Source organism: Oncorhynchus tshawytscha, linkage group LG28 (genome assembly GCF_018296145.1).
Source record: "Oncorhynchus tshawytscha isolate Ot180627B linkage group LG28, Otsh_v2.0, whole genome shotgun sequence".
In the NCBI taxonomy this organism is placed as follows: Eukaryota; Metazoa; Chordata; class Actinopteri; order Salmoniformes; family Salmonidae; genus Oncorhynchus; species Oncorhynchus tshawytscha.
The window spans coordinates 23,297,892-23,320,623 of NC_056456.1; the positions used below are offsets into that span (position 1 = coordinate 23,297,892).

The following is a 22,732-nucleotide window of genomic DNA, read 5'->3' on the forward strand; positions in this document are numbered from 1 at the left end:
CTACCGGCTAGAAGAGAGAAGAAGAGAGATGGAGAGGGGGGATTGGGTTAAAGATTCATCTCATCTCTCACGTATATAAGAGCTATCGGGTTATTTATGTTCATTGCGCTGCGATGTGGCAAGACAGCCCAGCCTCATTACCACTGCAGAGGAAGCATGACGCAAGTTGAAACATCAACCAACAGAGAGAGTGAAGAACAGAAAGGTCTACAGATTGTACAGTTCTAGAAATATACCCTTTTGAAGACTCACAGTTTTAAGATTCACAGTTTAATTTAATAGCAACCAGGGTGGTGGGGGAAAAAAAGTCATTAATTAGGCTGAGTTTCAAATTTCCAACTTTCTGCCAACCCCTCCTCCCAGCTCTCCAAGACTTAGATTCTAAATAGCTGTGTAGTTCAAACCAGAGACATTGGCATGGGCCCAAGTGATACAGAGACCACAGCAGAGAGAGAGGGGTGGAGAGATGGAGAGAGAGAGAGGGGTGGAGAGATGGAGAGACGGGGAGAAATCGTCTGATTATGAGTATGCACAGCTCATATTATTATCAGACTAGTGCAACAAGCATTGCAGACACACACAAACAAGTTCAGAGTTGGCTCCCTGCATTGAAATGAGTGTCGCGTGAGTGCAGTGAACGCAGTACACACACATGAACACAGATTGGCCAACACCCTTGCCAATGTTGGTTTTGAAGGAACTTCAGACACAAAACATCTAGCCAAGAGAAATGAGTCAAAGCTTCTCATTGGCTCCCTCTGTGAAGCAGATGTGTCCTGTTAGGGAAATCCTCCTCACTGTGCCCAAACCCCATCACTAACAACACGGCACGACACAGAATGGCAGCATCACCATCCCCAGTTTCACAGTCTGTTTCACCTGGGGCTTGAATGTGTAAGAAACTGAAACAGCCAAAAACACAGCCTCTAGCTTAGACAGACGGTTTCAGTAAAAAACCAAGGCACGATATGCTATCCATTCTTTACAGCAAACTTCCACCATACCAGAACTAACCCATCAGAGAAGGAGAGCGAGAAACTAGGAGAGAGAAAGAACAAAAGGTGGTGCCAGGGTTGGATGAGGGAGAACAACGAGGCAGAAATTCTGTTGATGTGGTATGCAGAGCCGGGCTGAAAGCATCAAAGGCCGGAGAGGAAACTCTGGAGTCCAGCCCCCTAATTACCAGAGGCTGCCCTGAAAAGAGTGAGCAGGGTATCTGTGGCCATGCCAAGGGCACATGAAACACACCGCTCTGGATCAGAGTGGGCTCGTCTGCCCCTACATGTGTTCCACTACATGACAATCCCGCAGAGGCTGGCTCTCGCTGTGGCCACCTCGCCTCTCCGCATCTCTCCCTCTCTCTCGTCCTCTGTCTGTCTTCCTCGCACCACCTCCCCAAATCCTGAGCCAGCTCCTCTAATTGAGGGAGGAGAAAAACAGGTCTCGAAGTGTAAGATCAAGTTATAACTGGCTTGGAAACACATCACAATCTTTCACTGCTTTCTTCTAGCCTTCATAGCCTACTTGTGAATTCATAAAAGAAGGTAAGCTAATGTAATTTGTGATCATGCAGAATGTGCCCATGCACCAAATAATCAAAAGCAAAGTGCTTTATGTTCGTGAAGCCATCACTTTTGAAGTCAGCCTTGGTGCCACTCATGAACAAACTTTCCTATCCAATGAACAACAACCTGAAACACTCAGGTTACATTCACACTAGTACGTGTTAACTTGTTTTCGAACTCTGATTAAAATCAAACCAGACTTAAGAGCAGACACTTGTTTGACTTGAGACATTGTGCTCATATTTAATACATTGGGGCATCTACAGGAACTGACTTTCAAGCTTTGGGCCTGTAATTACAGGGATCCTGAAGTAAATTATAGCTATTTGTGTCTCGTTCCGCCCATCTGGACCACCCAGCTAGAACCCCGGTTGGGGCCCCGGCCCAACACTCAGCCACTGCTCTGCTCTATGAGAGAAAGCTCAACCACTCACCAGATGGAGGCTTCACTAGCTCTGCTCCACTCTCTGCTCCACTCTCTGCTCTGCTCCACTCTGCTCTGCTCCACTCTCTGCTCTGCTCTGCTCCACTCTCTGCTCCACTCTGCTCTGTTCCACTCTCTCTGCTCTGCTCCGCTCCACTCTGCTCTGCTCCACTCTCTGCTCTGCTCCACTCTCTGCTCCACTCTCTGCTCTGCTCCACTCTGCTGCTCTGCTCCACTCTGCTCCACTCTCTGCTCTGCTCCACTCTCTGCTCCACTCTCTGCTCTGCTCCACTCTCTGCTCTGCTCCACTCTGCTCTGCCACTCTCTGCTCTGCTCTGCTCCACTCTCTGCTCTGTTCCACTCTCTGCTCTGCTCCGCTCTCTGCTCTGCTCCACTCTGCTCCACTCTCTGCTCTGCTCCACTCTCCGCTCCACTCTCTGCTCCACTCTCTGCTCTGATCCACTCTGCTGCTCTGATCCACTCTCTGCTCTGATCCACTCTGCTCCACTCTTCTGCTCTGCTCCACTTTCTGCTCCACTCTCTGCTCTGCCCCACTCTCTGCTCCACTCTCTGCTCTGCTCTGCCCACTCTCTGATCCACGCTCTGCTCTGCTCCACTCTCTGGTACACTCTCTGCTCTGCTCCACTCTCTGCTCCACTCTCTGCTCTGCACCACTCTCTGCTCTGCTCCACTCTCTGCTCTGCTCTGTTCCACTCTCTGCTCTGCTCCACTCTCTGCTCCACTCTCTGCTCTGCTCCACTCTCTGCTCTGCTCCACTCTGCTCCACTCTCTGCTCCACCCTCTGCTTTGTTCCACTCTGCTCTGCGCTTTGCTCTGCTGCTCTGCTCCACTCTGCTCCACTCTCTGCTCTGCTCCACTCTCTGCCCCACTCTCTGCTCCACTCCACTCTGCTCTGATCCACTCTGCTCCACTCTGCTCCACTTTCTGCTCCACTCTCTGCTCTGCCCCACTCTCTGCTCTGCCCCTGCTCTGATCTCTCTGCTCTGCTCCACTCTCTGCTCTGATCCACTCTCTGGTCCACTCTCTGCTCTGCTCCACTCTCTGCACCACTCTCTGCTCTGCTCCACTCTCTGCTCTGCTCCACCCTCTGCTTTGTTCCCCTGCTCTCTGCTCCACTCTCTGCTCTGCTCCACTCTCTGCCCCACTCTCTGCACTCTCTGCTCCACTCTGCTCCACTGCTCCACTGCTCCACTGCTCTGCTCCACTCTCTGATCCACTCCACTCTGCTCTGCTCCACTCTGCTCTGCTCCACTCCACTCTCTGCTCTGCTCCACTCTGCTCCACTCTGCTCCACTCTCTGCTCCACTCTCTGCTCCACTCTCTGCTCTGCTCCACTCTCTGCTCTGCTTCACTCTCTGTTCTGATCCACTTAGCCTGCAACCAGGAGCCGTTAAAGAGACAGGCGCCCAAATACTTTTCACAAAGCAGTCAGGAAATTTATAGAGAAGTGTCTGGATTTGGTGTCCTTTGGAAACCTGCAGAAACCGATGTGAAGGGTTAGCATTAAGCCAAAATAACTTTTAATTAAGAGACAGTTGTCAAGACCTAAGACATGTAGCTCTCAGTGTCCTTCAGCAATCCCATATTGGATGGGGAAATGAGATAACAGTAAATCATATCAACATAACATGGTTGAAGAGATCAGGGAGCTCATACTTCTTCACAAAGCCACTCCAAGAAAAGCACCTCCATTTGTTCTCCCTCTGTTCCATTTTTCACTTCAACCCCCGGAGGTGACACCCCCTTTACAGACCAATTAATCCCCAGTTATGGTCCATCTCATCTTGCAAGCATATGCAGGGATACTATCCATCAGTCAAACGTGTTTATATCACAGTCATAGTGGAGCGAGGACTGCCTACCATAGCCATTCCTATGCTAAAGCTGAAGCTAATCTCCATCCAGATGGGGTTCTCACTTCTTCTCAGAAGAAGGCTGGGGGTTGGGGCTGGCCAGAGGCAGACAGACAATGGTAGCAGGTTTCAGGGAGAAGGCCTCCCACCCAGTGTCCGGACCCAGGGCCAGGTGCGTGTGTGTGTCTGTGTCTGTGTATGTATGTTAGCTCCCCTATCAGTGGGCAGTATGGAAAGTGGCATGTAATTAACCAAGGAGATAAAGACCCCTGCTCCTTGGTGTCAGACCACTGATGGACCCTGTCAGCTCCAATCTCCCTCATGTCCAGCCCACCACCACCCAGGAAAAGACCAGCCCCACAGACCTCACAGGAGACACCCGTACCATACTGTACTGTATCAATGTATACCCTCTCCATGCCTGTCTGTTATGTTGTCTGCCTATACATCTGCACAGGTTTAGTGATTGTAAACAGTTGAGATCAAACTCAAAAAGTGTTGGTCAAAGGCAACACAATGTATCCAATCAAATGAGGAAGAAGTCCCACACAAGAAGCCGAGCTACTTCTCCAGCTTTGCTCAGAGACTTTTAGGCGCCATCACAAAAACCCAATTATTAACCCAGTTAACAATTAGGACTGAGCCAGCAGCAGCACCATTCGCATGCAAGCTCTAGGTCCAATTCCAGTCTCCATTAGCGGAGACCACCTTCAAAGTGTTGTGGGCCAGATTAGCTGGATTAGGAGGCCACTGAAAGGACCCATGCTGCTTTGGAGGAAGTCCCACAAGGAAGAGACATGCTTTACCTGCTTCAGCCGCCAAAGGAATAAAACAAAGAATATACGGTGTTGTACTGTAGCACAGATTAGACCTTCTAGGATACAAAATCACAGATATACAAACTCAAATGCGCACACAGCCTCGCCACTCACTCACTCCCTCACTTAAATACATTCACATAGAAAATAGACTTTGCTGGAATGGTTCTGTTTAGGACCTGTCACTCTGTCATCTTGCCCATTCCCCCCTCTTTGTTATCCATTTAAAAAAGCATGCAGTATAAAACCAGAGGGATAGATTTGGCCCTGGCTGGTCGAGAGCGAAACAAGTCTCTGCTGAAATTAAGCTTTAGTTCTACTGCCATTTTCTGTAGGCCATCCTTTTACAGAATCAGCAGCACCTCCCCATCCCAGTTCAATGTGTTACTTAGCAGATAGAGAGGCTCCTAATTCTGAGAGAAAGCAGGCAGAGCAGCAGAGATTGAATGCAGGCTTTTGTCACTCCCCTCCTGAATTTCTTTCAGATGTTTCCCAACAAGCAGGAAAAAATAAAGAGGGAACTTTCACAACAAAAGCAAATGGACCAAGACTTTTTCCCAGCAAATAAAACAATGCAGGCGTGGGGGGCTTGGCTTTCTACCTTAACGAGAAATACAGTGTGTGTCGGTCTGTGTGTGTGTGTGTATGGGGGGGGGTCTGAATTGGACAAGGTGGTAAAAGGAGAGGACACGGAGGTATTCCTTCACCCCAAAAAGTGAGAGGATGAGAAATGAAGTTCAATTTGAGAGGAAGAACTGAAAAAATACCATTGAAAGCGAAAGACAAAAATAATCAGTTTCAGTTACAATCTATTCAGATCTTGATACTTCTGTCAGCATTGACATAAATTTCCACTGGTGTTGGCATTTAGGCACCTTCTATTTCCATATGTATAGGCTTGCCTGTACTAATTATGCTAATCATCCCTAGTGTTGGCTGCGGCGAAAAATAGTCACATTAGGCACTCCACTGGCTGCTAATGCAGCTTAATGTGTGGTTGAAACATACATTCATCCCACGGTGAAAGGCAAAAATGTCCCAAATTGCTGGTCTCATTCAGCCTAGAAATACATTTATTGAGCCCAAGGACCATCCCCCCCCCCAACAGCAAGTACAAAGAAAATGTTTTTCTCCATTCTTCTTTTTCCAGGGGGGGTGCAAGCGGAGAGGAAAATAGGCAAACTCTACCCAAAAAGGTGACTGGTGTCACTTTATTTAAAGTTGACCAAGGAGAACAATCTCTTTTGGCAGGATTTAAGAAACTGTCCAAGTGAATGAAATAGAGATTTATACAGGAGATGTGTGAGACTGGGCTTGCAGGTCTGTAACAGGGATAGGCCTTCAGCACTCCCAAAAATGCACACCAGTGTCTGCAAGGACTGGTGCAAGGACTGGCAACATAAAATACAGGATGCTAAACAGGTCTACAGTTACATATAGTGCTGAAATGTAACTATACATGTAAAAAAGCCAAGTCCCATAAACACTAACATAACTTGAAAAGATAGAGTGGCTATGAGTCACTGCTTTAATACTGTATATCTCCAAAAAGGATATAACTTAGCACTGTATATTATAATTCTGTCCACAGTGGACGGTTAATGGCGACTTCAATAACTGAGGGAGCTGGTGAGGTTTTGCATTCAGCTCTTGTGTCTGCCCCTTGAGGAGAGGACTGAGGCTGGAGGATTGCAGAGTAGTGGGAGGTGTGGGGGGAATGAAGGAAGGGAGGGAGGGGGTTGGGGGGGTTGAAATAAACATTTTCAACTGACCCAGGTTGACTCTGGCCTTGTTTGTTCTTTCTACTGGTGAGGTCTGAGGCTCAGCAGTTGGAGTTTATTTATCTAGCTGGGGCACTGTGGCTTGCCATTCACCTACAATAATGCCTCAGACCTTTCATTCTCTTGTAGCAGACCCTGAACTGGAAGACTGTGTATTTTCTGATTAATTATAGCATTTACCTTGCATTTTTGTTTAGATAACTGTTCCAAACACTGAAACGTCCACATGTTTCCCTTGTGCTGCTAGGGCTCTAGAAGGTACCCACTGTTCCCCTCGTGCTGCTAGGGCTCTAGAAGGTACCTACTGTTCCCCTCGTGCTGCTAGGGCTCTAGAAGGTACCTACTGTTCCCCTCGTGCTGCTAGGGCTCTAGAAGGTACCTACTGTTCCCCTCATGCTGCTAGGGCTCTAGAAGGTACCTACTGTTCGCCATTTGGAGTAGGTCATTCATGCTCTCTGTATATGTTATTTTCCCCACTTCTACAGTCTCTTTTTAAAACACAAATCCCAAGTCACTTTGTAATATTTGCACAGCTTGTCTGTGTGTACATGTCTGTCAAGATCATCAAAACTGTGTCAAGAAGGATGGGTTTAGTTCATGTGGGCTACCAGTACATACTTGTACATTACATGTAAACATTTATTTTCCACTCTAAATGCTCTATTCAAAGCTTTTTGCTGGTCTTTTGGTGGTATATTTTACCCACTACAAAATATCAAACCTTTTGGGTAATCTACTGTTGCCATAGTAATAATGCTATAGCTAAACATATATTACATCCAGAAAAAACAACTCCCTACCCAGGCAATATACTTTTTCTTCTAAGTCCTGCTTGAACTGGTGAGAGAAATGTGTCCTGAGAGAGAAGCCATACTGTTGTTTTTAGGGAATGGGAAAATGTTGAAGTGAACCCCTAAAACCTTCAACCCCAATGCTCCCCCACCCCCACCCTCATCTCCCTGCACTTTATTATTCCCCTTTTCTTCCGACAGACAATACACGCTAGGTCACATTCTCCCCAGGTCCCACCCATGACTGCTAGCCCCCTTTCCTGTGTTGTTGCTTGCTCTTCATTGCTTCTGAGGTAGCAAAAAAAAGTTCAAAAGAAAACAACATATGATTAACAAAAAAAGGTTCCTTAGCTGAATTTAGCGTGCATTATTAGTCAGCACTCTGTCTGTATTAGCCAACCAGTGGAAGTCGTCTGTCCACCTAGAGAAAGAACCGCTTAGGCTTGTATCTGTCACAACCCCATATGTACACCTTAACAGGTACCATATGTTTAACTACCACACCTTTCCTCAGTTTGAAGAAACCTACTCCCATATGTTTCTGACTAGCACCAACTACTGGTTTATATACCACCAATAGTATAGCAACATTCAGAACAGACATACTAGTCCCAGCTAAGGCTGTTGTGACAGTGTACAGCAGGGATTTGCATTATCAGGGTCAGAAAACAAATTCTCACCAAAACACTATTTTCTACTGTCCTATGGCACAAGTTTTAGCACATTATCCTGGGCTAGGTTAGGGTTGGGTAGAATGGGGTAGGCCAGGTAGGGTATAGGGTAGGCTTAGGTAAGGACCCTGGTGGTCGGACTTCACAAGCAGCCGGACATCTATACTAGCATGGTGGCAAACGTGACATTTGGGTGGGAGTTGAGTTGGGGACAGATATGGCCTGAGGATATATGATGGGGGGCATATGCTCTCAGGAACTCCCAGCTGGCCAAGTGTGAGCCCAGGAGGCCTCATATCAGCACCCTCATCCCTCATATGCGGTCAGAATACACCTCTGCATGTGTTGACAAGAAGACCCTATAGATGTGCGTTCTGTACTGAGAAAATATTAAGCCTTCTACACTTGCTATTTTTAAAGTTTGAGTCCGTAAGTTGTTGATGAATAAAATAATGCTCTTTGGACACATCTTTTCTAAGAGAGCAATGAACTTCTCTGTTTTATTAGGAGATATTTCCTCCCTTTTGTAAAAGTGTGTGTGTGTGTGTGTGCGTGCGAGAAGATCTAACCTCTCCTTGTTACCAAACCACTTACTTTTCATTCAACTCTGAGCAGCTTTGTCAATGGGCTATTGGGGGAAACAACACAGGCAGAAACTTTAGAAACATGGGCACTGCCTCTTAAAGCAACAGCATTCCTTTTCAGCATTTGGGCATTTCACTCAGAATGACTCCATGATTAGGCATAACAAACCCATATGGCTACATCTAACAACCTCCTTTCAGAAGACAAACGGTTAGCTTATTTAATGTGAATGAAATACACACCAGTACATTACCAAAATACTGTGATCATGACAAATTACACTGCGATAACTTCACATCTTGTTTGTGAGTCAGACTCCGACAACTCAACTACAATCTGACAAGTAAATCTGAAAATCTTTGGCTTCACCAATCTGACAAAAACTCAAACACAGTGTGTCAGACCACAGGCATTTCATTGACAACAGTAGTAGTAGTCCCCTTCCCAGCCAAAGTGTTGGTACGGAATAAAATACACAGATACTGAGTGAGTGTTTATACTACAACTGCTGTGACTCTTTTTAGAATGTGCAAAACAGGTGGGAAATCTTCAGTTGTATTAACATATTTTTTGTAGGAAAGGGGGTGCTTTTATTGCTGAATGGAATCCAAGAATAGTTAAGGACCACACAGGGAGCTAGGGGGGAGGGTCAGCTCCTCAAAGATGGCTAACGATTCACACAGCCCATCTGCTCTTGGGATCAGGAGTGCGGCAAAAGCCTAGGGGGGCTTAAAAGGAATTTGGCAGTGTGAAAACCAAATAAAGCTGCCCGAATATGCACCGATAACCCAGCCTGCACACAGAAAGGACGGCAAATAAAACATGGATCATGGAACCACCATGGCAAACAAAACAAGGCTGATGAGAAGAAAAAGAGAAGGCCTGCATTTGCAGTGAACACCAACGCTAGCTCCTTGTGTGCAATAAAGTAGGAATATCTTGACCCATTCTCCATTCCCAATGCAAAGCAACTTTGGCATCAGCAAAAAACACACTCAAAAGTGCAGATCTTACAAAGTACCACAACTTTCAATGTTTACAAAAGATTACAAAGAAAAAAAAAACACATTTTTGTATATCACCCAATCATGAATAACAACTGTAGAGGATCGTCTCTACAAAAAACATCCATCTCAACTACTGATCGACAAATCAGTCAGACAGTACCCATACAGTTTCCTGTCCCCCCTTCAGTAGTTTAGATGGCAAAATGTCCACAACAAGTTCATTTGGGCAAAAAAACCGACCCCTTTCTCCCCTTCCCAGACAACCCCCCCAAACCATACCCCAAAACTGAAACGCCAGACTCACCTTCAACCCACAGTTGCTCAATGTCCGTCTCAATGGCAGCAACCCGCAAACCCACAGACAAGGCACCGAACACAAGCAGTCCAATGAAAAGGACTTTTCCACAATGTCGCTGGATGTGACAGCCCAAAGAAAACAGAAGAGCCTGGAACCTCGCCCGAACCCACAACGGGGCCTTCTGACCCACAGCCTTCCCCTAAAGAGACAAGAGGAACATGGAGGGAGAGAAAGGTGTTATTACATTGTTATTACACATTAATAACAACATATTGCATTACATGGAATGTATGGCTATGGCATAGACAAGTACAAGTTATCACTAATGGAAGACTACAATGTTTCTAACTGTAAGATAAAAAAAACTCAATATAGTAGTCTTTCTAGTATTACTAAGATTCAACTACAAGGGCAGAGAATGCTATGCTAATAAGATAGCTAACTTGAGTATGACTTTCATTGTGATAACGTGACATACTTAAGGGCATGTTCAACATTACAGTATCTACTGTATTAGTCAGCTACTTGAGAGTCTTCATGTCAGTTGTCCTGTAAGCAAATCATATCTATGTGAAATACATCACTGAGCTAATGTCAGATCTAGAGACCATGTGAATATCAGAATATAACCAGCCAGAACCCCAATTGATAAGTAGGTCATTGAGGGCCCAACATAAAAAAGAGTAAAGCAATGGCCAGTCTTTGGATTGGAATTGGCCCTCACAGTTGGCACAAGCGAGGTCAGGGTGCCACTCATCACCAGAGGCATGGGGGTTTGCTATGGAATCAAAACCCATGACATCACAATTATGGTTACATGGTTTGGACTTAACAAAAATAAACAGCATAGTTGTCAAATGGGATATCAAGTACTCTATGCTGTTCTTGTGTAGCCTACTACACATGAATAATACACTATTAACAACTAGGATTAAATAAGCATCTAATAGAGGCTATCATGTTTGCATACTGCCTTACTCATTTCATATGTATATACTGTATTCTATTCTACTGTGTTTTAGTCAATGCCACTCCGACATTGCTCAATGTAATATTTCTATATTTCTTAATTCCATTATTTTAATTTTAGATGTGTTTTTTTTGTTGTGAATCGTTTTAGATAGTACTACACTGTTAAATATTACTACTCTGTTGGAGCTAGGAACAGCATTTCGCTCCACCAGCAATAACATCTGCTAAATATGTGTATGTGACCAATACAATTTGAGTTGAACACATTTGTGTACTTGGACTAGGACTTCCATTTTTGTCCAATCTTACTATATTTCCTTTTTTAAACACTCAGCCAGCTGCCCCTAACAACCTCCTGGTAAAAAATATGAAACCCAATGCTGTTGAGCACTAACGCAACTTCTAGTTTTAAATGGAAGTTGAAAGATTACAAGATTGCACATATTTGAGTCAGGAGTGATGTAGACTATACCGTACTTTCCTTTATAGGCTACATACCTTCTTACAGGCTATGCAAGGATTTGACAATAAGCAGTTTCTATACCAAAAATCCCTTCTCCTATCATTTAAAATTAAAACACTGTCTGAAGACCTTCTACTATACCCTTTCAAACTTTACAAACAATGTCACCGGTCTAGTACAGACACTGGACAGATGTTTTGGTTTCACTTAGGAGTTTTGACACATTTCCAAGCGTTCATGCGGTCCAGTGATGCTTTGTCAGATAAAACGTAATCAGTGAATTCCTCTGTAAGACCCACTGCATTTTCAAACAAACTAGCCCACAACGGGGACCCTGCGTCTAACTTGTTACAAACAGAGTTGAACAGATCCCACACACGCAGAAATAACTATTTTGAGTTGTATTGCTTCTAAAAATGAATGGATAAAGTTATTCTCATTCATAGGGGGATCGGGGCTGGAAGTGTAAAATCAGTGCGTGCCAGTAAATGTTACAATGTAACACCGAAATATCACTAGAGTGTAATATCACCGTGTGTATCACATTGTATGACATTTTGACATAAAACTCCCTCAATTGACATTCCTCCATTCGAGTAGTAATAACATCAGTTTCCGCAAAAGTACCAGAACATAACACTCATTCACAGAGACGATGAATGAAAAATGAAGCATATTCCATCGAAAGCATTTCATCACCTTAGAAATCTGTTTTAATGCGAAAGCAGCGTGGCAGTAGCTGGGTCTCCGGAGAAGATCTGAGTTTACTGGCGGCGGAGAACGCATATAATTTGGGGGTAAATCTCCAAAAACACCGGCCCCTGGGACTCTGGGATCCGAGGCCATAGTCCAAACAAGAAAACAAAGCACAGAGCAAAGCAAGAGAGAAACAGTGCGAGTTCAGCAAAAGCGACAATAATCCAAGATAGAATACTAGCGCATCCACCGGGTAAAAGTTTGGATAATATATTCTAGTCTTTCCTTGAGCCAAAGTCTTGCAACTCCATCCCAACATTATGTGCCCAAATCCGTATAGATCCTTCAGTCTTCATCCGTCCTAATAGCTTATAAAACAACGTTTCGAAGTAGGAACGTCTCGATCAGATCTCTAAATCTGCCTCTGATCCCGTAGCAGTAACATTTGGAGAAGTTAGCCACTCTGCAAATCCTGAAAAGGGTGGTTTGATGGAAAAGTGCTCTGGTTCTCATTGGCCAAGGAAGAGGCAAATTACTTTGCAAACATCTCCTATTATTAGCTGCTAAGCAACAGCTCACCAAAGTGGAGAGAGGGGGAGACCACCCAGGCAGCCCTTCAAATCGAGGGGAGGGGGGAGAGCGAGGGGGCGTCAGAGAGAGGAACTCTTTCAATAAACTCAGCACACTGCTGCCTGCTCTGTTCTGCACACTCCCAATGGCCTTATCTCGGATATAAGAAGCAATCACACATGCCATCGATTGATAAAACAGACACTTTATTTTTTAATCCAGATTCGGATATAAATAAAAGTAGAAATTAATCGAGTAGTTTCTCACACATAAATACAAGGGACTGAATAGTCTAAATTGTGTACTAAACTAGCCTTATTTATTGGCATGAGAGTTTTCAACTCTATAAAGTAAACTAAGTGTTAACTGTAAAACATTCCATGTTACTTTAAAAAAAGGTTTAAACCCATTCTAACTCTATGGTTCACAGCTTCAAAGTCAATTCCTTTGCTTGACTTTGGCCCATATAAATCTCACTATTTCATTAAACAAGACATACTCTGTTTGGTACTGTATTGTGTGTGCAGGGGTTGTGTCTATTTACACCTAATTGCTAAGGATGTACTGACATGTTTAATTCCACTGTGCTGTGCAGTTTACCAAACAGCTGTGATGAGTGTGTGTGGTGTTGGTCTTCAACATTGACAGCTGCAGGTTCTACTTACCCCGGAGTAGGGCATTTCACTTCTAATGGGGTTTGAGCAGGACCCTCCTACTATTGCCAGGTAGTTATTTGTTTCCTCTCTGTCACAGCCTACTGTCAAGTACTTCATTCTGACTTTGTTTACCTGAGTCTGAAGGCAATATGGTTTATTATAGAGTGAATGTATGACATGTATACACCAGGATGGTGTAGGCCTGCACAAAAGCAATATAATGTATAGATTATTTGTGCTCTATTGAATAAATAAATGCAGTCAGGAGTGAAAAAAAAATCCATGCACTTGTCTTGATAACCACTTTATTACAGAAAGTTAAATGACAACAAATGATTATGGTTGGCATACGTTACAATCATCAAGATGGGACAACAAACTGCTGATAAGTTAAATAAACTTACTACTTGCACTTTGGATGTGTAACAACAGCAATAGTTGCCACTTTATGGAACCATTAAGGGTATTTCCTCCCAGCTCTATAATCCTTTCATCCTGTACATTGTTCAAAAACTGTGAAGAGAATGACTTCACATTTAAATAGATTAGCACACACCTACATGACTGAGACAGACTCTCTTTTAGTCTACGCATCATTTGGCCAAATTATAAAAAACATTTCAGTTGGTGGATAACATGTAGCTTTCAACCCAGGCCTTCAAGATGACCATTGGACTGCCAATTTGATTTAGACTGACTTAAAAAATAAAAAATAATAAGTGTGATACTTGAGAAGCATACATGTATAATTGCAACTATATCAGTATACATACACAACGTTACATACTGTAGGGGATTTTTGATTTAATTCAATGCAAACCTCAGACTCCAGGTCTAGCCTACATACTTTGTGTGAGCGTGGACAGAGATGAGTGGGAAAGGATATTCATATCATGGTGGCATACAGGGGTGGTACTAGAGATCAGCTAGTTACTCAATTTGTTCAATTGGATGAGGGGAAAAGGCAACTGGAAATTGGAGCTAATATGGAATGTGAGGAATTGCCCTGTGTGGTAGGGGGCCCCTTGAAGCCTAACAAACTGAGGGAGGTCTGGTCCGAGGTCTAGAGGCCTTGGATAAATAAACCCCAGAGATGACCATGCGCTGTCCAGATATCTGCCATCACACGGCCTCCCCAACATAAACCACTCCCTCTCGGGCCCTGGCCTGCCTGCCTAGCCCCGGTTCTGTATGTGCAATTGCAAAGTACGGAACCACTCTCGCACTCAAGCATCACACGATCTGTGCTGCAGTTGACCGCGTGATTAGTTATTGTAAACCTAGGCGTGCTTGCATTTCTTTCTCATATGGACCAGTGGAGACGGGCACACATTCTACTAGGTTAGAGTTCACATGAACTGACGGGGCCAAATCATTTGCAGTTTACGTTAGCACCTAGAAAGTGGGATACAATTGAGTTTCTTGGGGGTTTAGTTGTTATTTGTGAAATAGTACATGCAGAGAAGTTCAAGTTTTAAATGCTAAAAAGGCTGGTCTTCTGGACACAGATTAAGCATATTCCTGGACTAAAAAGCATGTTCAATGGGTATTCTCCCTTGAAATAGGTTTTTAGTCGAGGACTAGTCTTAGGGACTGCACACGCCGCACCGAATGTTGATCTGCCGTTCATCTGCAATTCTTTCGCCTTTTGTTCGGCCTGGTGTGTTTAAGGGACCACCCGCCGGTAGGCATCTGACTGCTGACATTTTCGTCCAGTTTTCACTCGGTTGGCAAATTATGCCAGCAAATTAAGTCTGGAGCGGCACTCTGTTCAGAGGTGCTAAGTACTCTCAGCTGGCAAACTCTACTGGTGTCCATGCCTTTAATATGTGTCCAGAAAACCAACCCATAAGGGTAGAACTTGGCATATCGGCAATTTTTGTACATCATATGAAAGTCAACAAAATAAGTTACTTTAGTTTTGTAGATACATTCATTTCCATTTTCTTAACAACCGTGCAACTACTTGTAACTTCATATGGCTGATAGGCTACATATAACCTCATTGCTATTATGTGTGAATACAGCATTCTGGTAACCAGAACAATTACAATGTTCAACATGGTATAAGGTATTCTTTTTCAGCAGGGACCACATTTTTCTGCCAACATTTCTGGGGACCCGATTTTTCCCCAAAGAATTTCTCACTCCACCCACCCGAAATCTAATGACACCTTAAAATCAGTACATTTAGACTTTTACATGAACAAATATCCTTCAATTCATTGCATTTTCATCTCTTATCGAAATTAAAAGAAACCAAAAAATACATTTACTCAATAAAATTGAATTTTCTAATGAACTTTCCCAAAAACATGGAATATAGTCCCATACAATAATCAGTACGCTTGATTTGTTAAAAAAATAATTGGTGACCCCACTGCAGTTCCCCCCCAAACCCACTAGGGGTCGCGACCCCGACTTTGAATACCACTGATTTAAGTTACATTTATTTTACGTTTTTGCAACAGATCAATTCCATAAAGAGTGCACTAATTCCACCTCCAACCCACATGTCCACTTTTAAACAATATTTGTCCAAACAGAACCCATTACAATCGATTAATCACTATTAACTAAATGGATTTCAGGTTTGAATAAATCAATAACCAAAACATATCACAATCATGTATTTGAAGCAACAAGTGCCAAACCGTAATGATAACAGTGCAAGAGTATTACAAGTAATAACAGTAGTATATTTACACAGTAATAAGCACACAGTACAAATATGTGTACAATCCATGGAGGGACCTATTTACTCTTAGGTACTGTTAACTTCTATCATTTACTCTTAAGTCATCTTTTCACTGCTGGTGTTTGAAGCAACAAAAAGACACAGCGAACCAAACCAATATTCATTGAGCGCATGTTTAATGAATGTTTACGAAGGGCTTTCTTAAGTATTGGTAAGCCAAAAGGTGCATTGTAGCAGAATGACGTGTACATGTAAGCATTGAAGGGATGTCTTTAAAAGAAGAGACCTGCCACACAGCCAGAGATACGATTCATTATGATAATGTATTTCTTTCCCCCTTTGTCATGTAATGAATGGTTTGGTTCCCTTAAAGAGGTATTGTCAGACTTTGGCAGGTGGCAACGATAGCAGAATCAAACTTTGTTTATGGGTCTCTCATCAACTTATAATTTATTTATCTACCTATTATGTACCTATATTGTGAGGTGGGTTGGGGTTGAATTGAGAGAAAGCGAGGAGAACAGACTACAAATAAAATGCATTGACATGTGTAGTCAGGGCTCTGACATCATTGCATCATGATCCATTGAAACGTAATATGAAATTATGCACTGCTCTGGTCTTTGCAAGTTTAAAACTACAAACTGGTACACATAAGCAAAGAGTATGTATCACATATCATCTGACAGGAACAGTTAAATCACCCAGAAGAGCTTTGCGTCCATAAAAGAAAACATATCGCACAGGGGAATGCATTTAATCTGGCAACACTAAATAAAAATAGCCGGTTGCCAGACTGTCTGACAGACTCAATTAAATACATTAACTGGTGACAAAACCTGTGCACATGGCCCAACATGGCTTTGTCTGGTCTGCTGACTGTGGTGCAGATAATTTATCATACCTCTTACCTGCAGTACAGCTTGTTTAGCTAGCTGAAAGCCATGGTGGTTTACTACTGAGATATATCGGAGTTGGTGTGCCTCACGTTCCTATAGGTTATTATACTATACATGGATCCCCCCCCACGCACCCTTTGTTAAAGTAGCATAAGCAAGTGTTATTTCTGTTGAGCTGCTTAAAAAGACACTGTGTGTGTGTGCTTCTGTGCGTTGAGGTGGGCGTGAGGGTTGAACGGAGGCATGGGGGACGCAGCAGTGACTCAAAAGGTAGGGCTGCAAAAAAGGGAGGAAATTAGTTTGTGCCTCAAGAACAGAGAAGACAAATTGAGGAAGTGTTCTGTTAATGTGTAGAGGTCAGCAACAGACATGCTGGTTTTTGCCACTTGGGTGGCCTAGCCAGTCTCTCACCCTCCAACATGCCCAGCCCTCCAGCCCCAAAACCACCCACCCCAAAAGTCCCAAACTCCACCCCACCACACTCCTCCTTTGGAGCAGAGCTTCTCTTCCCTTCCCCCCTAGAAGTCATTTGGTCAGTTTGACCAGCACCCATTTGGCCTGGAAGCCAGGGCAGGGTACTCCTCCACAAGAACTGATGTCAACCAGCTCTCTCGCCTGGTATGAGTCCCAAATGACACCCTAATCCCTATACGGATTTGATTTATTTACTGCACTACTAAAATGGGGAATATGGTGCCATTTGGGACACAGACTCTTGGACCAGCTCCTGGACAGTATTTATATTACTGTCTACATGTCGTCTCCATTGGCTTCACAAGGACCACTGCACTTACACTACTTCCTGCAACTGCCAAAGGCACATTACACCACTGCCTGCCTGTTAACATTAGTATCTTTATTTGGATTAGAGCCTGCCAACGTTCACGGCTAGCCATGCAGCTGAGCTGACACAGAGGTACGGAGGTGTGGACAGAGGAAATCAACAATCATAAAAAAATAGCAGTGGTACATCTAGAAGACATTAAACATTCAATTTCTTTTCATCACTTTGAAAAAGTTCCCAAACTCTGTTGAGTGACCACTCTAATTAATTTCATCCTTTATAGTCTGTCCATGGTGGTGGGACATGTTTGATCAGAGTAACAAATAGCCCTATGGAGACTAACCCAGAGACGAGAGCTGATATATGATCTGTTGGATGACATCTGATCCCGAGCCCTGGAAAACACAAGCATCTGCCACATTCGGACCAGAGAGGTGGGGACTGACAATGAACATAGAGCTGGTTAACTCCTAACCTAACTAACACAGCCACAAGGACTTGGGAGTTGGCTGCTGTATAAATATACAAACCTGGCTTTAAAAAAACAACCCATGCCAGATCTCATAAATTGGACTTGATGCTCTCAGGTCAGAGGCTGCAGAAAGTGTTAAAGCAGGAAGAAGAATGAAAATAACATTATCTTTAATTTATGTTACCATTTATCTGTGTATGCAAGTCTTTAAATGGCCACAAAAAAGGAGTCCTTCGAAGATTTTTTTTACAATAACTTTTGTATCGGGACTTGAATCTACTGTCTGTATAAAGAGAATAAAAAAGCAAAAGTGAGTTGAAAGTTTAGTTATTCTAGCATCACTAACCACAAAAACAAAAGAAGAGAAAAGACAGACAACATAATTACTCTGCCAATGACGATAAATGACTATTGGTCACGGACACAATATGAAGCAGGCCACTGTAAATCACACGACAGACGGAGCATCTTCTTGGAGATCTGTCGTCGTTTGTGACTAAGGAACTTCAGACCTGTAATTTAAGAAATGCGCTGGCGAAAGAATGCAATAAATCTTTGACAGCAAAGAAAAAAAGTCAAGAGACCAACTCCTAAATTTCTATCAGTTTGTGAACCTGGGAGGGATTATGTGTTACTTGATGAGATCTCACTGGGTGGTCCAGCCCACCATTTTTGTGTACAAATAAACTTAACCCCCAATGTGCTGCTCTGGTCCTCTGCTGCACCACACGGCATAGACACAGACTACCAGGCTGTATAGTCGTGTGAAGAAATGTATGTATAGACGACAACACACGGACCGAACAAACACTTAACAAAGCTTTATAGAATCACCCAGAAATAACAGACAAGACTCACACAAAGAACACCACTGAAACTGATCCTTGGGATAAATAAAATTGCTTTTATTTGGACACAATGTAAAAAAAGACAATGGAGATGGTGGGGTGATGTGTGGAACTGCCTGGTGGTCAGTTAGTTTGCCTCACTGCTCTGGTCTGTTGGATCGGTCAATAAGGCGTTGTTCCCATCGGTCAGTCTTCCCCCTTGTCTAGATCTCCATCAGCTGGTCAGTTCCAACGATCACCTCGTTAGTGCTTTCAGCTACAGGTGAGAAGAAACCTCTCACAATTAGACATTTGAGTTAGAAGATTATGAACCTTTGTTCTTCAGTGGAACCTAGTATTTGAGATGGACTGTATAATTAAACAGGCCGAAGATCCCTAGACCTATAGCGAGTGGTTAATTGGGTTTGTAAAACAACAGTGTTCGATAAACTGAAGTCAAGTTCTGGTCTTTGAAGTACTTTTCAAGCAGAAATTAAGTCACAAGGCAGTTAACATGCTCAACTCAGACAAAAAGTATGCAGTGCATTGCAAAAGTATTCAGACATTTTGGATGTCTTCACATTTCGGGTTACAAAGTGGGATTAAAATGGATGTAATTGTAATTTCTTTTGTCAACAATCTACACAAAATACTCTGTCAAAGCGGAAGATTTTTTTATATACACTACCATTCAAAAGTTAGGGGTCACTTAGAAATGTACATGTTAAAAAAAAGAAAAAAGAAAAGCAGATTCTTTTGTCCATTAAAATAACATCAAATGGATCAGAAATACAGTGTAGACATTGTTAATGTTGTAAATGACTATTGTAGCTGGAAACGGCAGATTTTTTTATGGAATATCTACATAGGCGCACAGAGGCCCATTATCAGCAACCATCACTCCTGTGTTCCAATGGCACGTTGTGTTAGCTAATCCAAAATGATAATTTTAAAAGGCTAATTGATCAATAGAAAACCATTTTGCAATTATGTTAGCACAGCTGAAAAATGTGTTGATTAAAGAAGCAATAAAACTAGACTTCTTTAGACTAGTTGAGTATCTGGAGCATCAGCATTTGTGGGTTCGATTACAGGCTCAAAAAGGCCAGAAACAAAGACTTTCTTTTGAAACTTCTCAGTCTATTCTTGTTCTGAGAAATGAAGGCTATTCCATGCAAGAAATTGCCAAAAAAACTGAAGATCTCATACAACGCTGTGTACTACTTCCTTTGCAGAAAAGCGCAAATTGGCTCTAACCAGAATAGAAAAAGGAGTGAGAGGCTAGAGTGCACAACTGAGCAAGAGGACAAGTACATTAGTGTCTAGTTTGAGAAACAGACGCCTCACAAGTCTTCAACTGGCAGCTTCATTAAATAGTACCCGCAAAACACCAGTCTCAACGCCAACAGTGAAGAGGCAACTCTGGGATGCTGGCCTTCGAGTTCCTCTGTCCAGTGTCTGTGTTCTTTTGCTCATCTTAATCTTTTCTTTTTATTTGCCAGTCTGAGATGTTTTTTTTTCTTTGCAACTCTGCCTAGAAGGCCAGCTTTTAGAACAGCTATCTTTTCCAATGGCTGTGATGGGAGAAAACTGAGAATGGATCAACAACATTGTAGTGAGTCAACGCTAATGACCTAAATGACAGAGTGAAAAGAAGACAAATGTACAGAATTTACAAAAATATGTATCTTGTATGCAACCAGCAAAGGAAGACACTTCACTGGTTGCCTAACACTTTTTGTTTGGTGAAAATCCAACACGGCACTGAGTAAATGCCTCCTTTTCAAGCATGGTGGTGGCTGCATCATGGTATGGGTATGCTTGACATCGGCAAATACTTTTTCAGGATAAAAAGAAACGGGATGGAGCTAAGCACATGCAACATCCTAGAGGAAAACCTGCTTCAGTTTGCTTTACTCCAGAGACTAGGAGAGGAATTCACCGTTCAGCAGACCAATAACCTAACACAAGGCCAAATCTACACAAGTTGCTTACCAAGAAGAAAGTGAATGTTCCTGAGTGGCCAAGTTACAGTTTTGACTTAAACCTGCTTGAAAATCTGTTAAGACTTGCTGTCTAGCCATGATCCCCAACATCTTGACAGAGCTTGAAGAATTGTTAGAAGAATAAATGGGCAAATATTGCACAATCCAGGTGTGTAAAGCTTTTATAGAATTACCCAAGAAGATCCACAGCTTCAAAATTGATGCCAAAGGTGTTTCTAACATGTATTGACTCAGGGAACTGAATACTTTCGTAACAACATTTTAGTAAATTCATTTCTCTTGAAAATAATAGGATTTTTCTTCCACTTTGACAGAGTATTTTGTGTAGATTGTTGAACAAAACAAAAAGCAAAATTATTCCATTTTAATCCCACGTTGGGAATAAATCCAAGGGTTCTGAATACTTTTACAAGGCATTGTATATTTTCACAATGTGCCAAATCATACACATTTCTAGGATTTCGACACTTTCCCTCTCAATGACAGATGGATCAGGATTTCAGGAGAAAAACAAGGTGAACGCAGATGATTCTTTCCCTCACATAAGGGCGATGCCTAACAGCCTATTGAGACAAACCTGAGGAGAGCCTGCTATCCATCCAGAGCAAAAAAGCTAATGCAAACTAAACCGGGGAAAGTGATTCATGATCCATATAAATACATTTTAGTGTGAAGGAATCCGAACAAAGGCTCTGTTTTTGCATTCAGAGTTAGGAGGAAAGAGAAACAGAGCATGAAACACCAGGAGAGCAGTGTATTTGTGAGGGAGAGGAGGAGGAAGAGGAGAGAAGAGCATATCTGTCTCCCTGAAGCATGGAGAACAGTCTTCTTCCTTTATGAAGCAGCAGCAACACCTGCAGAGTCCCACCGCCACCTGATTGTGCAGTCAGAAAACTTCTGTCTGTCTGTCGCTGCCTGACAGGGTGGTCTCTCTCTCTCTCCACAGACACTTCCATCTAACTGCTTTATGAGTGGAGGCATAATGCTTTTACCAGTCATACTCCTCATTTATCCTCTGACGAGAGAGGCAACCCACCTGATACGGATGGTGTTCAGAAGCAAACTGAGCCCGTGAGGAGCAACTGCTTCAGGGGATTTATATATAAAGCAACTGGTCTTTGTTTCATATGGATATCATTTCTGTAAAAGAGAACCCTCTGTTCACAGTATGCATGTAATATGCATGTATACACAGTGGGCCAACAGCTTGGGGTGATAGAAGTCAAAGCTGTATGTCTGATGGATAGCCATGAATAGGACCACCCTGTGAAGCCAGATTGAAAGGGAAAAGAAATACCTTTTACTTCAAAACTAAGTGTTAGTATATCAATCTGAGACAGTCACTATAGTAGAGAAGGCTGTATCTAAGCACTATCCAACCTTACGGCAAAGGCAAAGTTCAGGTTTAACATTAATTTGGCCTTAATTATCCATATCACGTAAGAAAAAAAGAACAGTACTTTTTATATCATTAAGATTAAACTATTCAAAATGAAGGGGAACTTGGCACTTTGATATGATGAGTCAAAGTGCTTTTGACTTCAGAACTTAAAAGAGAACGGTTGTTGGCATCCTCCGGGCTATTTTGAGACTTTATGGCAGTTATTATAAGTGATGCTTTTATAATGATAGGTTATATTAACCTCTGCTCTGTGGCACTCTGTTAGCCTTTTTTCAGGGGCTATCTTTGAATTGTGCTCTCTTGCTGTGCTGTGCTTTAAGCTTATAGGAGTTAGGTGGTGTTGGTGGCGAGGGAGGGGGATTGGGGAGAATACTGGGCTGGGGGGCTGAGTGTATGGGAAGTACAAGGATCTAGCTTGTAATTTGGGATTTCTGGGAGCCGTTCCATAAGCCAGTGCTTTCCAGGTTATGGCA

At 42.9% G+C, this 22,732-nt stretch overlaps 2 protein-coding genes across 3 annotated transcripts in view; both read right to left on the bottom strand.

The window, feature by feature from the left end:
- Positions 1-12,495, bottom strand: part of LOC112227380 (protein patched homolog 1-like) — a 36,970-nt gene extending 24,475 nt beyond the window's left edge. The window contains 3 exon segments of the mRNA XM_042307813.1: positions 1-7; positions 9,821-10,013; positions 11,949-12,495. The exon segment at positions 1-7 is cut by the window's left edge and continues 183 nt beyond it. Of these exon segments, the coding sequence (XP_042163747.1) occupies positions 1-7; positions 9,821-10,013; positions 11,949-12,095 (347 nt within the window). The 5' untranslated portion in view covers positions 12,096-12,495.
- A 6,412-nt stretch (positions 12,496-18,907) lies between these two features.
- The window catches only part of eif2b3 (eukaryotic translation initiation factor 2B, subunit 3 gamma), a 96,708-nt gene continuing 92,883 nt past the window's right edge, over positions 18,908-22,732 (bottom strand). For both annotated transcript variants that reach the window (XM_042307943.1, XM_024391637.2), the window contains exon 12: positions 18,908-19,128. In XM_042307943.1, the coding sequence (XP_042163877.1) occupies positions 19,076-19,128 (53 nt within the window). In that variant the 3' untranslated portion in view covers positions 18,908-19,075. The remainder of the gene's footprint in view (positions 19,129-22,732) is intronic.